Below are 19870 nucleotides of genomic sequence, written 5' to 3' on the forward strand. Positions count from 1 at the left end.
GCAAGCTCTGGCTCAGGCACCTACCCTACCCTACCCTACCCTAGAAGGGCTGGGCATGGTGTCGATCCGTTTATTATTATTATTATTATTATTATTATTATTATTATTATTATTATTATTACTATACGAAAAAAATAAGCTAAACCAGGTGAGTTATACACCTATTCACATTCAGCAGTATATTACAATCACTTGTTTATGATTTGTTTTTGTGTATGTTTCAAGTTGTTCTTGGAATGTATTAATAGCGTTGTTTAACCCTGCGGAAGGTTCATTCTATATTTTCGTTCCAATTAGTATGTTACATAAGCTATGCATTTAATTTCTGCTACCATTTATAATTCTTATATTATGGAATATGGATGCTTTAAATAAATAACCATAACTTTTAAAGGGGTGGACCGGTAAGCCAGTGGAAGGCCTCGATCAGGTGGCCAAAAGCTCCAGCGTGAGGAAACGTTTGTTCTGTTTCCTGACAAATGTTAACCTAACCTAACCCGAGACTCTTCTTCCTTGTCTGAGTTTGTAGGTTCAAGCCTATAGAGTTGCACAAAAAAAAATTATAGGCCAATAGCCATTGTGAGGACTATTCTCAAGCTAACATATTTCATTACTTTGTATAGGCAACCCATAAGTAGCTTTCGTACAAACAATATATCTGTCATTTATAAGAAAGTATCTGAACAATGCGGGTGTGAGGAATTTTGATTTAAAAATCCAGCCTCTCTGCCCATTTTACAACTTTCTCAATACTTTCTCGGTGCAATACATGTGTGTGTGTGTGTGTATGTGTGTTTGTGTTGTACTTTATAGGTAGAACTTGTTACCATATCTTATAAATGAATGATTGTGTTGCTGAAGGCAACACAATCACTGTTGCCATAACTCCTCGAAAATCATTCTAAACATTAAGAAAATGCTATATTACATTGATGGTGAACACGGTAACACAAACTATCTGGAGACTCTAGTGAGGCGAGTACGTGAAGTTTAAATATATTTCCTCAATTTTTGTAAACTCTGTGTCTAAGTTTTTTGTAAAATTTGAAGGCTGGCATGCTACGTTAATTCACATACATAAATATTTTAAATGCATGATAACTGAGATACTTGTGGAACTATCAGTTATTAATATTGGTTTAAGCCGGGAGGTGAATTGGACCTGCCTCGCATGGGCCACTAGGCCTGCTGCAGTGTTCTTTCTTTCTTCTGTTCTTAACTCGTTGGTTTTCTAAAACCATTTATACAGATTTTAATGCATGAACACAATTTTTTAAAAGATGGTTAGTCCAGGTCGGCTAGTTTCATCGATTCTGTTTAGAAAGAAAAACACAAAATGTATGTACACATGTGTGTATCGCGTTATACCTGATAATTTTGTCACAGAATTTCAAGGCGTGTATCTCGGGGAAATATTAAAAAAAATAAAATCTTAATAATCATTTTGGTTTGCAGGGCGGAGTATGGACGAGCCTCACCTGAAACCTGGAGGTAGGACTGCCAAGATGACTCCAATATGGCGGCAGAGCTCCGGCGTGGGTTCCGTCAAGAACTTGCGAACTGCCGGGGGCAACATGCTAACTAAGCTGGCTCTTCTGCCGTGCACCGAAGAGGGCTTCTTTCCCCAGCCCGGTTCCTGCCACAACTTCTATCGCTGTGTCGACTGGACGGGCACCAAGAAGCGTTTCTCTGTCTTTCGTTTCAATTGTCCTTTCGGTACCGTCTTTGACGACGATCTTGACATCTGCAACCATCCGAAAGCCGTTAAGAACCCGCCCGAGTGTTCGGGGGCCGCCGCTAATCTGCCTCTGCCAGAACCTCCTGGCACAGATCAGTCAGGAGGCACTGTGGGTACCGGAGGTTCTGCAGGAGGTCCAGGAAGTGGTGGATACCCTGGGAGCACTGGAGGCTCTGGAGGCGTTGGAGGTTCTGGAAGACCTGGAGGCCCTGGAAGTGGTGGATATCCAGGGACGACTGGAGGCCCCGGCGGCTTAGGAGGCCCAGGAAGCTCTGGAGGTGTTGCAGGACCTGGAAGTGCCGGAAGCCCAGGAGGTGCTGGTGGTGGTGGAAGTGGTGGATATCCTGGAGGCTCTGGAGGCGTTGGAGGTTCTGGAGGCCCTGGAGGACCTGGAAGCCCTGGAGGCCCTGGAGGATCTGGAAGCACTGGAGGCTCTGGAAGTGGTGGATATCCCGGGGGCACTGGAGGCCCTGGGAGTGTCGGAGGCCCAGGAGGTGTTGGTGGTGGTGGAAGTGGTGGATATCCTGGTGGCACTGGAGGCTCTGGAGGCGTTGGAGGTTCTGGAAGACCTGGAGGCCCTGGAAGTCCCGGAGGTCCTGGAAGCCTCGGAGGCCAGGGGAGTGGTGGATATCCTGGGAGCACTGGAGGCTCTGGAGGCGTTGGAGGTTCTGGAAGACCTGGAGGCCCTGGAAGTGTTGGATATCCAGGGACGACTGGAGGCCCTGGCGGCATAGGAGGCCCAGGAAGCTCTGGAGGTGTTGCAGGACCTGGAAGTGCCGGAAGCCCAGGAGGTGCTGGTGGTGGTGGAAGTGGTGGATATCCTGTAGGCTCTGGAGGCGTTGGAGGTTCTGGAGGCCCTGGAGAACCTGGAAGCCCTGGAGGATCTGGAAGCACTGGAGGCTCTGGAAGTGATGGATATCCCGGGGGCACTGGAGGCCCTGGGAGTGTCGGAGGCCCAGGAAGTGTTGGTGGAAGTGGTGGATATCCTGGTGGCACTGGAGGCTCTGGAGGCGTTGGAGGTTCTGGAAGACCTGGAGGCCCTGGAAGTCCCGGAGGCCCTGGAAGCCTCGGAGGCCAGGGGAGTGGTGGATATCCTGGTGGCACTGGAGGCTCTGGAGACGTTGGAGGTTCTGGAGGACCTGGAAGCCCTGGAAGACCCGGAGGCCCTGGAAGCCTCGGAGGCCAGGGGAGTGGCGGATATCCTGGTGGCACTGGAGGCGTTGGAGGTTCTGGAGGCCCTGGAAGCCTCGGAGGCCTTGGAAGCCCTGGAGGCCCTGGAATCCCCGGAAGCTCTGGAAGTGGTGGATATCCCGGGGGCACTGGAGGCCCTGGCGGCGTAGGAGGCCCTGGAAGCTCTGGAAGTGTCGGAGGCCCAGGAGGTGTTGGTGGTGCTGGAAGTGGTGGATATCCCGGTGGCGGAGGAGGCCCTGGAAGCCCTGGAGGCCCTGGAAGTGTCGGAGGACCTGGCGGCGTTGGAGGCCCTGGAACTCCTGGAGGCGTGGGTGGCAGTGGATTAGGAGGAATCGGAGGACTAGGAGGTGTTGTAGGACCTGGAGGCGGTGGTGGCCATGGGAGTGTTGGAGGGCCAGGTGCAGGTGGATACCCTGGGAGCGTTGGAGGTCCAGGAGGTGTTGGACATCCTGGAAGTGTCGGAGGTGTTGGTGGCCCTGGAAGTGTCGGAGGTGTTGGTGGATCTGGAAGTGGGGGATACCCTGGAGGCGGTGGATACCCTGGAGGCGGTGGATATCCTGGAGGTGGTGGATACCCTGGAGGCGGTGGATACCCTGGAGGCGGTGGATACCCTGGAGGCAGTGGATACCCTGGAGGAGGCGGATACCCTGGAGGCGGCGGATATCCTGGAGGTGGCGGATACCCTGGCAGCGTAGGTGGAGCTGGAGTTGGAGGTCCTGGAGGGGCGGGAGGAACTGGTGGCGCTGGAAGCACTGGAAACATTCCAGACTCGGAAAGCAGTGGCGTCATTCCTGGAAACGTTGTTGTTGGAGGTGCTGGAACACCTGGAGTCATTCCAGGACCTGGATTACCTGGAGGAAGTGGAACATCTGGAGGTCCTGGATGGCCTGGAAGTACAGGATTGCCTGGAGGAGCTGGAATGCCTGGAGGTATAGGAATACCTGGAGGCACTGGCACTCCTGGAGGACCTGGCACGCCTGGAGGACCTGGCACGCCTGGAGGTCCTGGAACCCCCGGAGGCCCTGGAACGCCTGGTGGTCCTGGAGCACCTGGAGGTCCTGGAACGCCTGGAGGACCCGGAACACCTGGATTGCCTGGAGGTCTTGGAACGTCTGGAGTACCTGGAACGCCTGGAGGTCCTGGAACACCTGGAGGTCCTGGAACGCCTGTAGGGCCTGGCACGCCTGGAGGTCCTGGAACACCCGGAGGCCCTGGAACGCCTGGTGGTCCTGGAGCACCTGGAGGTCCTGGAACGCCTGGAGGACCTGGAACTCCTGGATTGCCTGGAGGTCTTGGAACGCCTGGAGTACCTGGAACACTTGGAGGTCCTGGAACACCTGGAGGTCCTGGAACGCCTGGTGGTCCTGGAAGCCCTGGAACGCCTGGTGGTCCTGGAAGCCCTGGAACGCCTGGTGGTCCTGGAGCACCTGGAGGTCCTGGAACGCCTGGAGGACCTGGAACATCTGGATTGCCTGGAGGTCTTGGAACGCCTGGAGTACCTGGAACGCCTGGAGGTCCTGGAACACCTGGAGGTCCTGGAACGTCTGTAGGACCTGGCACGCCTGGAGGTCCTGGAACACCCGGAGGCCCTGGAACGCCTGGTGGTCCTGGAGCACCTGGAGGTCCTGGAACGCCTGGAGGACCTGGAACTCCTGGATTGCCTGGAGGTCTTGGAACGCCTGGAGTACCTGGAACGCCTGGAGGTCCTGGAACACCTGGAGGTCCTGGAACGTCTGTAGGACCTGGCACGCCTGGAGGTCCTGGAACACCCGGAGGCCCTGGAACGCCTGGTGGTCCTGGAGCACCTGGAGGTCCTGGAACGCCTGGAGGACCTGGAACTCCTGGATTACCTGGAGGTCTTGGAACGTCTGGAGTACCTGGAACACCTGGAGGTCCTGGAACACCTGGAGGTCCTGGAACGCCTGGTGGTCCTGGAAGCCCTGGAACGCCTGGTGGTCCTGGAAGCCCTGGAACGCCTGGTGGTCCTGGAGAACCTGGAGGTCCTGGAACGCCTGGAGGACCTGGAACATCTGGATTGCCTGGAGGTCTTGGAACGCCTGGAGTACCTGGAACGCCTGGAGGTCCTGGAACACCTGGAGGTCCTGGAACGTCTGTAGGACCTGGCACGCCTGGAGGTCCTGGAACACCCGGAGGCCCTGGAACGCCTGGTGGTCCTGGAGCACCTGGAGGTCCTGGAGCGCCTGGAGGACCTGGAACGCCTGGATTGCCTGGAGGTCTTGGAACGCCTGGAGTACCTGGAACACCTGGAGGTCCTGGAACATCTGGAGGTCCTGGAACGCCTGGTGGTCCTGGAAGCCCTGGAACGCCTGGTGGTCCTGGAGCACCTGGAGGTCCTGGAACGCCTGGAGGACCTGGAACATCTGGATTGCCTGGAGGTCTTGGAACGCCTGGAGTACCTGGAACGCCTGGAGGACCTGTCACACCTGGAGGTCCTGGAACGCCTGTAGAACCTAGCACGCCTGGAGGTCCTGGAACACCTGGAGGCCCTGGAACGCCTGGAAGTCCTGGAGCACCTGGAGGTGTTGGAATACCTGGAAGTACAGGAACACCTGGAGGTCCTGGAATGCTTGGTGGTCCTGGAACGCCTGGAGGTCCTGGAACACCTGGAGGACCTGGTACGCCTGGAGGTCCTGGAACGCCTGGAAGTTCTGGAATGCCTGGAGGACCTGGAACACCTGGATTGCCTGGAGGTCTTGGGACACCTGGAATACCTGGAACGTCTGGAGGTCCTGGAACACCTGGAGGTCCTGGAGCTATCGGAGGCCTTGGAATTCCTGGAATTGCAGGAGTACCTGGAAGTACGGGAACACCTGGAGTGTCTGAAGGGCCTGGAACGCCTGGAAGTCCTGGAACACCTGGAGGACCTGGTACTCCTGGAGGTCCTGGAACGCCTGGAAGTCCTGGAACTCCTGGAGGACCCGGAACTGCTGGAGGCCTAGGAATTCCTGGAAGTGTAGGAATACCTGGAAGTACAGGAACACCTGGAGTGCCTGGAGGATCTGGAAGACCTGGTACGCCTGGAGGTCCTGGAACTCCTGGAGGTCCTGGAACTCCTGGAACTCCTGGACGACCTGGAACTACTGGAGACCTAGGAATTCCTGGAAGTATAGGACTACCTGGAAGTACAGGAGCATCTGGAGGCCCTGGAACACCTGGAAGTCCTGGAACACCTGGAGGCCCTGGAACGCCTGGAAGTCCTGGAACGCCTGGAGGTGTTGGAATACCTGGAAGTACAGGAACACCTGGAGGCTCTGGAACGCCTGGTGGTCCTGGAACTGCTGGAGGTTCTGGGACGCCTGGAGGTCCTGGAACGCCTGGAAGACCTGGAACACCTGGATTGTCTGGAGGTCCTGGAACGCCTGGAGAACCTGGAACGCCTGGAGGACCTGGAACGCCAGGAGGTCCTGGAACGCCTGGAGGTACTGGAGCACCAGGAAGACCTGGAACACCTGGAGTGCCTGGAGGACCTGGAACGCCTGGAGGTCCTGGAACACCTGGAGGTCCTGGAACGCCTGGAGGATCTGGAATACCTGGAGGTGTAGGAGAACCTGGAAGCACAGGAACACCTGGAGTGCTTGGAGGTTCTGGAACGCCTGGAGGACCTGGAACGCCTGGAGGTGCAGGAGTACCTGGAAATGCAGGAGCACCTGGAGGTCCTGGAACGTCTGGTGGTCCTGGAACTCCTGGAGCGTCTGGAGGTGTAGGAATACCTGGTGGCACCGGAATTCCTGGAGTACCTGGTGGTCCTGGAACTCCAGGAGGCTCTGGAACTCCTGGAGGTCCTGGAACTCCTGAAGGTCCTGGAATTCCTGGAGGTCCTGGAACCCCTGGAGGCTCTGGTACTCCTGGAGGTCCAGGAGCTCCTGGTAGCACCGGGAATGTCCCTGGGTCAGTACCCAGTAGTGTCACTCCAGGAAATGTAGTTGTTGGACCCGACACGAATGGAACCACTGGAACGGATAGCCTGGCAGGTTCTGGAACACAAGTAAGTTCTGCAAGTGCTGGAGTGTCTGGAAGTGCTGAAAGCCCAGGAAGTGATGAAAGCTCAGGAAGTGCTGAAAGCCCAGGAAGTGCTGAAACCTCAGGAACCTCTGGAAGTGCTGGAACTTTAGGAACCCCTGGGACTCCTGGAGGTGCTGGAGTCCCTGGAAGTGCTGGAACACCTGGAAGTGCTGGATTCCCTGGAAGTGCTGGAATCCCTGGAGTTCCTGGAGTTGCAGGAACACCTGGAACCCCTGGAGCACCTGGAGGTGCTGGATTAGCTGGAAGTGCTGGAACCCCTGGAGTCCCTGGAGGTGCTGGAACACCTGGAACTCCTGGAGCACCTGGAGGTGCTGGATTAGCTGGAAGTGCTGGAACCCCTGGAGTTTCTGGAGTCCCTGGAGGTGTTGGAACACCTGGAGCACCTGGAAGTGCAGGAACACCTGGAACCCCTGGAGCGCCTGGAGGTGCTGGATTCCCTGGAGGTGCTGGAACCCATGGAGGTCCTGGATTCCCTGGAAGTGCTGGAACCCCTGGAGGTCCTGGATTCCCTGGAAGTGCTGGAACCCCTGGAGTTGCTGGAAGTGTTGGAACCCCTGGAGTACCTGGAAGTGCTGGAACACCTGGAGGTGCTGGATTCCCTGGAAGTACTGGAACCCCTGGAGTTCCTGGAGTTCCTGGAGTTCCTGGAGTCCCTGGAGGTGCTGGAACACCTGGAGCATCTGGAAGTGCAGGAACACCTGGAACCCCTGGAGCGCCTGGAGGTGCTGGATTCCCTGGAAGTACTGGAACCCCTGGAGTTCCTGGAACTGCAGGAACACCTGGAACCCCTGGAGCACCTGGAGGTGCTGGATTCCCTGGAAGTGCTGGAACCCCTGGAGTTCCTGGAGCTGCAGGAACACCTGGAGGTGCTGGATTAGCTGGAAGTGCTGGAACACCTGGAGTCCCTGGAGGTGCTGGAACACCTGGAGTCCCTGGAGGTGCTGGAACACCTGGAGTACCTGGAAGTGCAGGAACACCTGGAACCCCTGGAGCACCTGGAGGTGCTGGATTCCCTGGAAGTGCTGGAACCCCTGGAGTTGCTGGAAGTGTTGGAACTCCTGGAGTACCTGGAGGTGCAGGAACACCTGGAACCCCTGGAGCATCTGGAAGTGCTGGATTCCCTGGAAGTGCTGGAACCCCTGGAGTTCCTGGAGGTCCTGGAGGAACGGGTGTTACCAGTGTTACTCCGCCACCCTTCGCTCTCTTGTGTTACCACGACAATAAGTACCGTCGCCACCCGCTCTACTGCAACAACTACTACTATTGCATCTGGGATGGCCTCAACTGGAACATCCCTATCTTTACTTGTCCGGCAAATCTTATCTTCGATGAGGAAACTCAGCAGTGTTCCTACTCTGGTAAGTCTCAAATTGGTCCTGTTTACTGTCAGTCGTGACTCTGACTTTTTTGGGTTATCCTAAGTTCTCTACACATATGCTGCTATGTATGATAATCTATGTAACTGTATTTGTGTATACCTGAATAAATTTACTTCCACATATCACTCTGCATTACAGCTTGACATGAAAATGTAACAAGATGCATGATAAATATTTTCGATTTTTTCCATTACAATAGAAATATTTACATTCAATAACTAACATATTTTGCTCTTACAGACGATACAACAAAATGTAGCGGGAACCTCGCCCAGTATCCGACACCCCAGGTTACGCCAGTACAGGGAACTGCTAGCACAGGCACCACAGGAACTGCGACTGCGGTGGCTACGTCAGTAGGGGGACCTGCGACTTCAGTGGCTACGTCAATAGAGGGAGTTGCGACTTCGGTGGCCACATCGGTAGAAGGAGTTGGGACTTCGGTGACCACATCTTCCTCCTCCGAGAGCACGCCCATCCAGAACACGACAGATTCACCTATCGAGGCGACCACAGAAGTCATAGTCCAGACTACAACAGAGAAAATTTGGGAGGTAGGTTTCATATAGAAAACGGATCACTTTCACAGTAAACTACAATATAACTGGTAACCTGGATTGCGCCAACCTCGCCGAGTGGTTAACACACTTGTCATGGGCTCAAGCCCCACCCGTTCCATGATTAAACTACAATATAAGTATATTTATTCCGCTCTTTTCACACTTTTTTTCTGTATAGTTATTTGCATAATTTTTTCTCTCCTCAGACCCAATAAAAGAGTATAGAGATTAAATATTTCAAACTGTCAGTTTCATATTTGGCCCAAGAGGTTATTGCAAAATTGAATTTATTCATGAATAAAACTTTGTCGGCTTTTTAACTGTTTTGTTTTACCACATGTATGGGTAATTTACCCATCATTCTTTTATTAAAGTATTTAATATTTATTTTTACCTGTGCTATTGCCCTCCACAGCTGGATGAATCGAGCCAGTTCGACTGCCCAGCACCCGGCTATTATCCCTTCGAAGGAGACTGCGTTCGCTTTTACAGGTGCTTCGAGACGCTGAACGGCAAACTTAAAGGTGAGAAGGTTTTCTCGCTTTTGCAAAGAGGAAATTTTTTGCTTATATTGTCAGTTCCAGAGAAGGTACAGACTGATAAATTAGACACATGTGCAACGCTTGGGTATCTTTATTGAGGAAACGTTTCGCCACACAGTGGCTTCATCAGTCCATACAAAGGGGAATGGTGAAGAACAGGAGGAGTTTGAGGTAATCAATCCCTCAGCCTTGAGTCGATTTAATCAGTTCATCAGTCTTGAAAAGAGTGTTGAATATGTGTCTAATTTATAGACTTGTGGGTTCTCTGAACCATTTATCTTCAAGGTACAGACTGTAGATTATTTTGATTGACGGTCACCGTCTCTAAGTAATATCGTAAGTAATAGCGCTCTCAGCTCACCTTTGAAAAAATCGGATTTGATCCCTGCAGAAGTGGAAAAACGTTGAGCATGTTTCCCTACAACTTTACACCTAGCACAGTTTACAAGACGCATTCTGGGTAAGACCATCAAAGGACCCAACGAAAATAAGCCAGCAGTGACCTTCTTGGGTTATTCTGGGTTATTTGTTAATTGTTAATGATAATGCTCCTTGTTAATGATTTTATTATCATTAACAAGGAGTAAACCAGAAATAACCCAGGAAGGTCACTGCTGGCTTATTTTCATATATATATATATATATATATATATATATATATATATATATATATATATATATATATATATATATATATATATATATATATATATATATATATATATATATACATATTAACTGCAAACAATTCTTTTTACATTATCACTCGCTACCTTCTTGCAGGTCTCCGCTACAAGTGTCCAACAGGCTACGGCTACTCTGAAACGCTACAGAGATGTAAGTTGCAAGCAGATCTTCCGCCCTGCATGAAGAAGCTGCAAGCGGCCCACTTGCGCTTATCAGGAGCCATCCGTCTCACGATCGCCGATTTGAATCGCTTCTTCGGCGATGAGTAAGGAGCCCCACTCTCAAGATGGTCGACGCTTCACTGTGGAAGAACTTAACTTTTCTGTGATGCTCTGAATGCTAAATACTGCAGGAGGGAGGGTAGTCGCCAGCTAGGGGCTTGTGGGTGTAACTGATGGCATTATAAGGACATTTTTAGTGGCTCTCGTCACTACACTCACATGTTGCGCCTTTGGTATCAATAAGATATACAAAGGTGTTTTAGACTTTTTTATTAAAAAATAATTGGAAATAGGAGTTCGACGACGCCCTAAAGATGATCCACTCATTCCCATACTTGATGATCTCCTGGAGTTATTTTATATTCAGACACTTTGTGAATACACGTCCTCGTTCTTAGCGTAATTAACAAGCCTTCGTCTTTGGCACTGAGGTCCTACGTTGGTACCTGATTGTTTCGATTCAGATTTGTAAACAATTAAGACGTCATTCACAGTAAAAATATGCTGTCTGGCGTCCTATTTTCTGTAATAAACAGCAAGTATCAATCATTAAGTGCTTTGTATATATAGCTTTAAACATACATCTCCTCAGTTACTATTGTCCGGATTTACATATATTTGATCGTCAAACTTGCTGCTACCATACCATAACACTGGCACTTACGTTCCATGACCCTTCATAAAAAGATAAATTGCGTTGAACGCTTATGCACATTACAGGGAAACATAGTGAAGCATTTATCTATGTCAGGGTTGTTGCAATACAGACCCTAGTGCTTGTCTCCCTCCCTTGTACATGGAGAGAAATTTACCTGCTGTTCACGACAGACCAGGAGGTGGAGATTCTTGTATAGTGAATCTTCACTCCTAGTGCTCAAAGATTTGAAATAGAATCTATATTAGGATTTGCATTGTAACTCTTCATTTGTAACATTTTCTCGTTCAGATCTGCTCGAAACTGATTTAATACACTAACATGTATACGCTTTAAACAGGACGTCTCTACTAAAGTTTTATATAAAGATCTTATATACTAAGAGAAATGAGAAAATTGTATATCTTGTGGTTTGTAAACGGGAGAGTTTTACACAAAAACTGATAACTGGATTATAGGTGGTCTCGTTGCTTCAAAATGTCAACACAATCAGCACAACCAAAACACAACCGGCAGACTCACAATACAATCACAACACAACTACAACACAACGAGCACAAGCACAGTACAACCACAATAAGCAACCACAAAGATAAGCGCCACACTCTCAATGCCACACCCATCATACCAGCTACAATCACCACCATAACCAACACCACTACACCACACCCCATCAACCAACCAACACGCCCCCAACCACTTTCAAAAAGCAACAATAGCAACATTACTATTATTACAATCAAGGGGGAAGCGCTAAACCCGGAGGATTATACAGCGCCTGGGGGGGGATGTGGAAGGCATTCAGGCTTAATTTAGGGAACTGGAGCACAGATCCTATTCCCTAAATCAAGAGCCCCTCACCAACATCAAGGAACCTTCCTTGAGGGGAACAATAGCAACAACAAATATTAACCACGAGAATTAACCCATCGTTAGCCAGTCATCGGGTTCCTCCGAGAAGACAGAGGCCAGATCTCCGCCACAACCACACATATTCATCGCTAACTACACTACTACCTTATACATCCCTATGTTCCCAGTTATTGTAATTGTTGTTGCACAGTTTATCAGCCTGCCGTATTTTGTTCCTGTATTTCTTGTTCCTTCCTTCTGTCTCCTTCCTTATGTTTCTTCCCGTTTCTTATCTCTTCTTTGTCTGCAGTGTTGTCCGTTCATTCTGTAGCTCCTTCCTTCTGTATCACACATTCCTTTCGTGTCTCATGATCATTTCTCACCTTTCCTCACTCCTTTGATCTGCCTGACACTAGTTAGCTCAGTAACTTAAGGCATGAAGTGGGCATTTAGCGCATTTAATGTGTTCACTGCATCGGCATTATCGCTTGAGCATTCCTGGTCGGTCCTCGATTTTTCCTGTTAAATTTTTGTCTGTGATATTGGAAGATTAAACTTGAGTCGCAGTCTCAAACATCCTACATTTGCCAGATTTAACGAAACCATGTTCGTACTTTTCTTTCGTTTAATTAAATACGAAACTAAATTAAATTTGTCCGAAGATATACATTTTTTTATCAGAGAGACGAGAGGAACACTCGAGCTGAAGTAAACGTATGTGCCAAACAGTAATCTATTTTGCCTTTAATTCTGTTATTTATTTCTAATTTATTCTATTTAAATATGTATATATGATTTGTTGTGCTTGCCGCCCATTTACTGTTCAACGACAACGGTGCGTTAATTAGGAATAAAAGAATTCACAATTAGTGTATTTCGTTTTATTTAACCCACAATAAATAACAATATATACACTTGATCAATTAGACACATATTCAACACTTGGGTATCTTTATTGAGGAAACGTTTCGCCACACAGTGGCTTCATCAGTCATCAGTGAAGAACAGGAGGAGTTTGAGGTAATCAGTCCCTCAGCCTTGAGTCGATGTGGTCAGTCCATCAATCTTGAATAGAATACAGAATATGTATTCATTTGCTGTATTCGGTTCTCTGAACCATTTATCTACATTCCTGTCTGACACAGCAACATCTTGGGATCTTAAAACAGGGAATTCTTCACTTGCCTAACCCTCGGGGACGACCTACTTTCACATTGGTCAAATGTTATACCACCTACGACTGCTGCACCTCTCCTGCCTACAGTATGTAAGCCACTTCTTCGCACATATGCTGTATTCTTTTCAAGATTGATGGACTGACTGCATCGACTCAAGATTGAGGGACTGATTACCTCAAACTCCTGTTCTTCACTTTTCTCCTTTGTATGGACTGATGAAGCCACTGTGTGGCTAAACGTTTCCTCAATAAAGATACCCAAGTGTTGCACATGTGTCTAATTCATCAACTTGTCAGTTCTCTGAACCATTCTTCTATACTATATACACTTACACGTACGAACTCAGTTTAATTCGTAATAAGCGACTGTCAATGAATAAACAGAAAGGTGAACGGGAGGCTCAAACCTTTCTGTTTATTCACCGACAGTCTTTCATTACGAGTTAAACTGAGTTCATAGGCTGTGGGAAAGGACAGTTGGGTTACAGACAGTAGGCACTGACACAGACAGTAGCCACTGACACAGACAGTAACCACAAACACAGACAGTAGCCACTGACACAGACAGTAGCCACTGACACAGACAGTAGCCACTGACACAGACAATAGCCACTGACACAGACAGTAGCCACTGACACAGACAATAGCCACTGACACAGACAGCAGCCACTGACACAGACAATAGCCACTGACACAGACAGTAGCCACTAACACAGACAGATCACAGCGTGCCTTCCGTAAAATTTTCCTATTAGAAGCCCCGTAGTTCAGTGGTAAATCCCTGGACCTATTAATCTCGGAGCTATAAGACCCTTGTAGGTTTAGTGCTTATTTTTTATTATAATGATAATAATTAATCTCGAGCTTCCCGTCCACGTTTCTCTTTATTCACTTGCATATAAGTTAATTATCAATTACATTTGCGATAGAAAAAAGTGAATTGGCTCACATCTCATCTGATTTTGGTGAAAATTGATCTTGATGAAAGGCTCTTGGTCCAAGGAGTTGCAGCTGCCCTCCTTGCCTCGGATAAGTCCTGACTGCCTCCCATTACCCAAGAAAACAGTCAAAATAATCTCTGATATAAGAACATAAGAACATAAGAAAGAAGGAACACTGCAACGGGCCTACTGACCCACGAGGAGCAGGTCCATGTTTCCCCCGGATTAGACCAATGACCCACCCAGTCCGGTCATCCCCACTCAAGGATGGAGCATTGCATCAGACCCAGCAGCACAAGCTAGTCAGGTCCTACTCACACCCACCCACACCCACTCATGTATTTATCTAACCTAATTTTAAAACTAGACAACGCTTTAGCCTCAATAACTGTACTCGGGAGTTTGTTCCACTCATCCACAACTCTATTACCAAACCAGTGCTTTCCTATATCCTTCCTGAATCTGAATTTTTCCAACTTGAAACCATTGCTGCGAGTCCTGTCTTGGCTGGAAATTTTCAGCACGCTATTTACATCCCCTTTATTTATTCCTGTTTTCCATTTATACACCTCAATCATATCCCCCCTAATTCTACGTCTTTCTAGAGAGTGCAGATTCAGGGCCCTTAGTCTATCCTCATAGGAAAGGTTTCTGATACATGGGATCAACTTTGTCATCCTCCTTTGTACATTTTCCAGAGCATTTATATCCATTCTGTAATACGGTGACCAAAACTGTGCAGCATAATCTAAATGAGGCCTAACCAAGGATGTATAGAGTTGAAGAACAACCTGAGGACTCCTATTATTTATGCTTCTTGATATGAAGCCAAGGATTCTATTAGCTTTATTGCGAACACTTATGCACTGTTGTCTTGGTTTCAGATTACTGCTAACCAGAACTCCTAAATCTTTTTCGCAATCAGTAATATTAAGATCTACATTATTTAGTTTATATGTGGCATGGTTATTGTCCTGTCCAACATTTAGAACTTTGCATTTGTCTATATTAAACTGCATCTGCCACTTCTCCGACCACTGCATCAGTCTATTCAAATCTTCCTGGAGTGCTCTAATGTCCTCGTCAGAATGAATTCGACGGCCTATTTTGGTGTCATCGGCAAACTTGCTGATGTCGCTCTTTATGCCCTCATATATGTCGTTTATGTAGATTGTGAACAGCAGGGGGCCCAACACTGACCCCTGTGGAACACCGCTCGTGACGCTTCCTCACTCTGATTTCTCCCCATTTATGCAAACTCTCTGCTGCCTATTTGTCAACCATGCCTCTATCCAGGAAAAAATTTCTCCTCCTATTCCATGTGCCTTAATTTTCCTCAATAGTCTCTGATGTGGGACCCTGTCAAAAGCCTTACTGAAGTCTATATACACAATATCATATTCATTACCATGATCTACCTCCTCAAATACCTTAGTGAAAAAAGTTAATAAATTCGTAAGGTAGGAACGCCCCTTTGTAAAACCATGCTGAGATTCGTTGATTAATTTATGCTTTTCAAGGTGGCTACGAACTGCCTCGGCAATTATTGATTCCATAAATTTTCCCACTATGTAGGTTAGGCTTATTTGTCTATAGTTCGAAGCTAAGGACCTGTCACCTGCTTTGAAAATAGGTATCACATTTGCCATTTTCCACTTATCTGGCACCATGCCAGTTTGTAGTGATATGTTGAAAAGATTAGCCGAAGGTTTGCTAAGCTCCTCTTTACATTCCTTTAGAACCCTTGCATACAGTTCATCAGGGCCTGGGGATTTGTTAGGTTTTAATTTGTCTATTTGCCTAAGGACCATGTCACTTGTGACCCTAATTGTGCACAGTTTATTATCGTCCTGTTCTACATAATTTGTCATTTCTGGAATATCGCTGGTATCCTCCTGTGTAAAAACTGAGAGGAAGTATGTGTTAAAAATTCTACACATTTCCTTATCACTGTCAGTGAGCTGACCCGAGGAACTTTTGAGTGGCCTATCTTGTCCCTGATCTTACTTCTGTATACCTGAAAGAATCCTTTAGGTTAGTCTTCGATTCTCTTGCAACTTTAACCTCATAATCTCTTTTTGCTTTTCTAATTCCCTTTTTTATTTCTCTCTTTAACTGAATATATCGATTTCTTAATTGCCTCTCTCCTCTTTTGATTTGCCTATATATGCCTCTCTTTTGACCAATCAGATATTTTAATCTATTGTTCATTCATTTAGGATCATTTTTGTTTGATCTGATTTCCCTATTTGGGACATAATTTGACTGAGCAGCTAGAACTATGCCCTGGAAAGCGTCATATCGGCAACCATCACCACCTACCTGACCCTTAGTCAGGTCATTCCAGTTCAGCCCACCTAAGTAATTTTTCAGTCCTATGAAATCAGCCAAGCGAAAGTCAGGGACAGAGACTTGATTGCCATTATTAGGGGAATTCCATGATATATTAAAACTGAGTGATTTGTGATCATTTTCCCCAAGCTCATCATTAACCTCAAGATTATTAATTAGTGTTTCCTTACTGGCAAGAACCAAGTCAAGGAGGTTATTTCCCCTAGTTGGCTCTGTCACAAACTGTTTTAAAAAACAATTCTGGATCGTATCAAGAAAGTCACCTACTCTAAATTTCCTGTCAAATTGCTCCAGTCAATCTGTCTATAGTTGAAAACTCCCATTAGCACAACATTTTCGTATGTAGATGCCTTACGAATTTCGTCCCATAGAAGTTTACTGCACTCCCTATCAAGATTTGGGGTCCTGTAAATCACACCCAAAATTAGTTTTTCTAGGCCCTCGAGAAGCTGTAACCAAACAGATTCAGTGGCTGACGCTTTTAATTTTATATCTTGTCTAACACAACAATTTAAATTGTCTCTGACATACATCGCTACTCCACCACCCTTCCTGTTGACCCTGTCAGTGTGGAATAATTTATAGCCTTGTATGTGACATTCAGAGGGCATCTCTCTATCTTTCAGATTGAGCCAGGTCTCTGTTATAGCAATAATATCTATGTTTCCTGCACTTGCAATTAATCTTAGCTCATCTATCTTATTTCTTACACTCCTGCTATTAGTATAGTAAACTTTAAGGGAGCTATTCCCTTGCTGCCCTCTGCTGTCCCCCTTTGTTTGCTGACCTGATCTATTGTCTTTATTTATAACTTCATGCTGAATGCCTTTTATACATTTACTGTTTCCAACCCTAGTGTTGCAACCTGCTTGTTTCTCACACACACCCATACCTCTATCTTCTATCAGTTTAAAATCATAGGCATTTCACCAATGGCCTTCTCAATTGAGTTTGCAAGTGCTACCACCCCAGCCCCAGAGAGATGTACCCCATCCCTTGCATACATATCATGTTTGCCATAAAAGTTGTTCCAGTTGTCAATGAATGGGATTGTAAGTTCCTTGCAGTATCTGTCTAGCCAGCAATTTACACCAATTGCCCTAGACAGCCATTCATTTCCTACTCTCCTTCTAGGCAAGATGCTACATATGATTGGGACCCCTCCCTTAGACTTAATGAAATCTATAGCTGACCTGTACTTATCTAGCAGCTCTTCTCTCCTACCCTTCCCAATATCATTTCCACCAGCACTGAGACAGATAATGGGCTTGTTCCCATTACCTGACATGATATTATCCAGCCTGTTAACTATGTCCCCAACACCAGCTCCAGGGAAGCACACTCTATCTCTCATCTTCTTATTCCTATTACAAAAAGCACGGTCAATATATCTTACATGAGAGTCACCAACCACAAGAATTCGCTTACCTCTGTTAGCAGGGGCAGTAGTACCCTTACCTTCACTGGCCACTGAAGAACATTCGTCCTGGAGAAGAGAGAAGCGATTTCCTACCTTCTGATCTTCACTCTTAACTTTCTTTATTCTGATTCTCCTCCCATTACTGGGAACCACTCGCCACTTGTAGCAGGTGCTGGACTGCACCTCACTGCTGGTAGCCGTTGCTACCTCCCCACCTACAGCCTCCTCACAGCTCGAGACAGACTGCACCTCACTGCTAGAAGCCTCATTCCCCACAACTCCAGCCACCTCACACTCTCTCCCAGACCCATTGAGGTGGAGCTTCAGCCTCCTACTCTCCTCCTGGAGAAGCAAGACCTCCTCCTTCAACTCTCCAACCTCAATTTTTAAAACACTGCAGAAGCAAGCCATGCTTTGTAACCGTCCACGCTAATCCCCAAAGCAGCTCAGGGTCTGTGACCTCACGTGACGACTGACCACTGAGTTCCACTCTTATTTATTATTACATTGCGTTGGGCTTTTAATTAATTTTACTTACGTTTTGACTTACGATTTTACTTACGATTTGACTTAGGTATTTTAACGTGATCTTTGTCCTCACCATTTCTTTTGGAAGCCTTCTGCCTATCTTGTGAGTGACTACTGTCCTGGTTTGTAATTTTTTTTCTCTTTAAGCATCCGTGGTGTTCGAACTGGGTCACTCGACACTAGCGAGACAAGACGGGCAGCGGGATCTAGACAACAGATCCGAAACTCAACCTTGTCTTATACAGAACACTCCAGTGTGCCATTTCACTTTTGTAGTAGATCTAGGGCCATTCACAGCCCTGAAGCAAAATCTGTAACGCCGCCAACAGTTCACTGAGGAACAGTAGCATCTGGACTACCGTCTCGCTCCGGCTTCTAGTTTCAAAAACCCAAGTGAATCCTGAGCTACTTAGCACCAACATCGGCAACTCGGAATACCACCTGTCAGTTGTATATATTAACTTTGGTTCACGAGAATTATATATTTTATTTAAAATTTATTTGCTTCAGCGAGGAACACTTCATGTTTGTTTTACACTGTAAGAAATTTTTGCTTATCAATAAAATTATCTTATGCTGTTATAATTTATTCTATATTTTCTCTTTTCAGACCCTTTGAGGGTCTAAAAGGGTCTTTATACCTCCAAAATGGTGGTGTTCCTCGCTCTTACTCTTTTTGCAATTACTAACAAGAGCCTTCTCTTCCTTGGATGTCATTTCTCTTCTTCCCAGTGTATGACGGTCATCCAGCAGCAGCCTACATATGAAGGGAATCGGAAGTCATTCATGAGTCATCGCAGGAATAATATCCCAGTGTCTTCAACAGTAATAAGAGATATCAACTAAGAGCCCAAAATAAATCCCAGCTTTTTGCAAAGATTGACCAACGATTAAGATTCATACTCGCAAGCAAATAAGTTGATAAATTAGACACATTTGCAACACAATCTTGCTGTGGAAACATTTCGCCACACAGCGGCTTCATCAGCCCTATAGAGAAGATTTTCACTTTTCTTTGTATTGGACTGGGGAAGCCACACTGTGGAGAAACCTTACCTCAGTAAAGATACCCAAGTGTTGCACATGTGTCTAATTTATCAACTTGTCGGTTCGCTGAAGCATTTCTCTAAAAGCAGCAGCCTACATTTGAAGGGAATCGGAAGTCATTCATGAGTCATCGCAGGGATAATATCCCAGCATCTTCAACAATAATGAGAGATATCAACTAAGAGGCCAAAATCAATCCCAGTTTTTTGAAAATGGTTTCAAGTTAGAAAAATTCAGATTCAGGAAGGATATAGGAAAGCACTAGTTTGGTAATGGAGTTGTGGATGAGCGGAACAAACTCCCCATTACAGTTATAGAGGCTATAAAGTTGTGTAGTTTTAAAAATAGGTTAGATAAATACATGAGTGGGTGTGAGTTGGACCTGACTAGCTTGTACTACTAGGTCTGATTCCGTGCTTCTTCCTTAAGTGGAAGTGACTTGACTAGGTGGGTCATTGGGCTAATTGGGGAGGGGGGTAACATGGACCTGCGTCGCATGGGTCAGTAAGCCTGTTACAGTGTTCCTTCTTTCTTAT

At 47.2% G+C, this 19870-nt stretch overlaps 1 protein-coding gene across 2 annotated transcripts in view; it reads left to right on the forward strand.

The window, feature by feature from the left end:
• Nucleotides 1–12739, forward strand: part of LOC128689024 (collagen alpha-2(IV) chain-like) — a 31472-nt gene extending 18733 nt beyond the window's left edge. Inside the window, exons 3-8 of one of the 2 annotated variants that reach the window (XM_070088941.1) lie at nt 1456–4461; nt 4498–5505; nt 6253–8331; nt 8593–8906; nt 9328–9436; nt 10238–12739. In XM_070088941.1, coding sequence (XP_069945042.1) covers nt 1456–4461; nt 4498–5505; nt 6253–8331; nt 8593–8906; nt 9328–9436; nt 10238–10410 — 6689 coding nt within the window. In that variant the 3' untranslated portion in view covers nt 10411–12739. Of the gene's footprint in view, nt 1–1455; nt 5506–6252; nt 8332–8592; nt 8907–9327; nt 9437–10237 lie in introns of both variants that reach the window. The other variant, XM_070088940.1, reaches the window with a different exon arrangement.
• The last annotated feature ends 7131 nt before the right edge of the window (nt 12740–19870 follow it).

This window comes from Cherax quadricarinatus, chromosome 26 (genome assembly GCF_038502225.1).
Source record: "Cherax quadricarinatus isolate ZL_2023a chromosome 26, ASM3850222v1, whole genome shotgun sequence".
NCBI lineage: Eukaryota > Metazoa > Arthropoda > Malacostraca > Decapoda > Parastacidae > Cherax > Cherax quadricarinatus.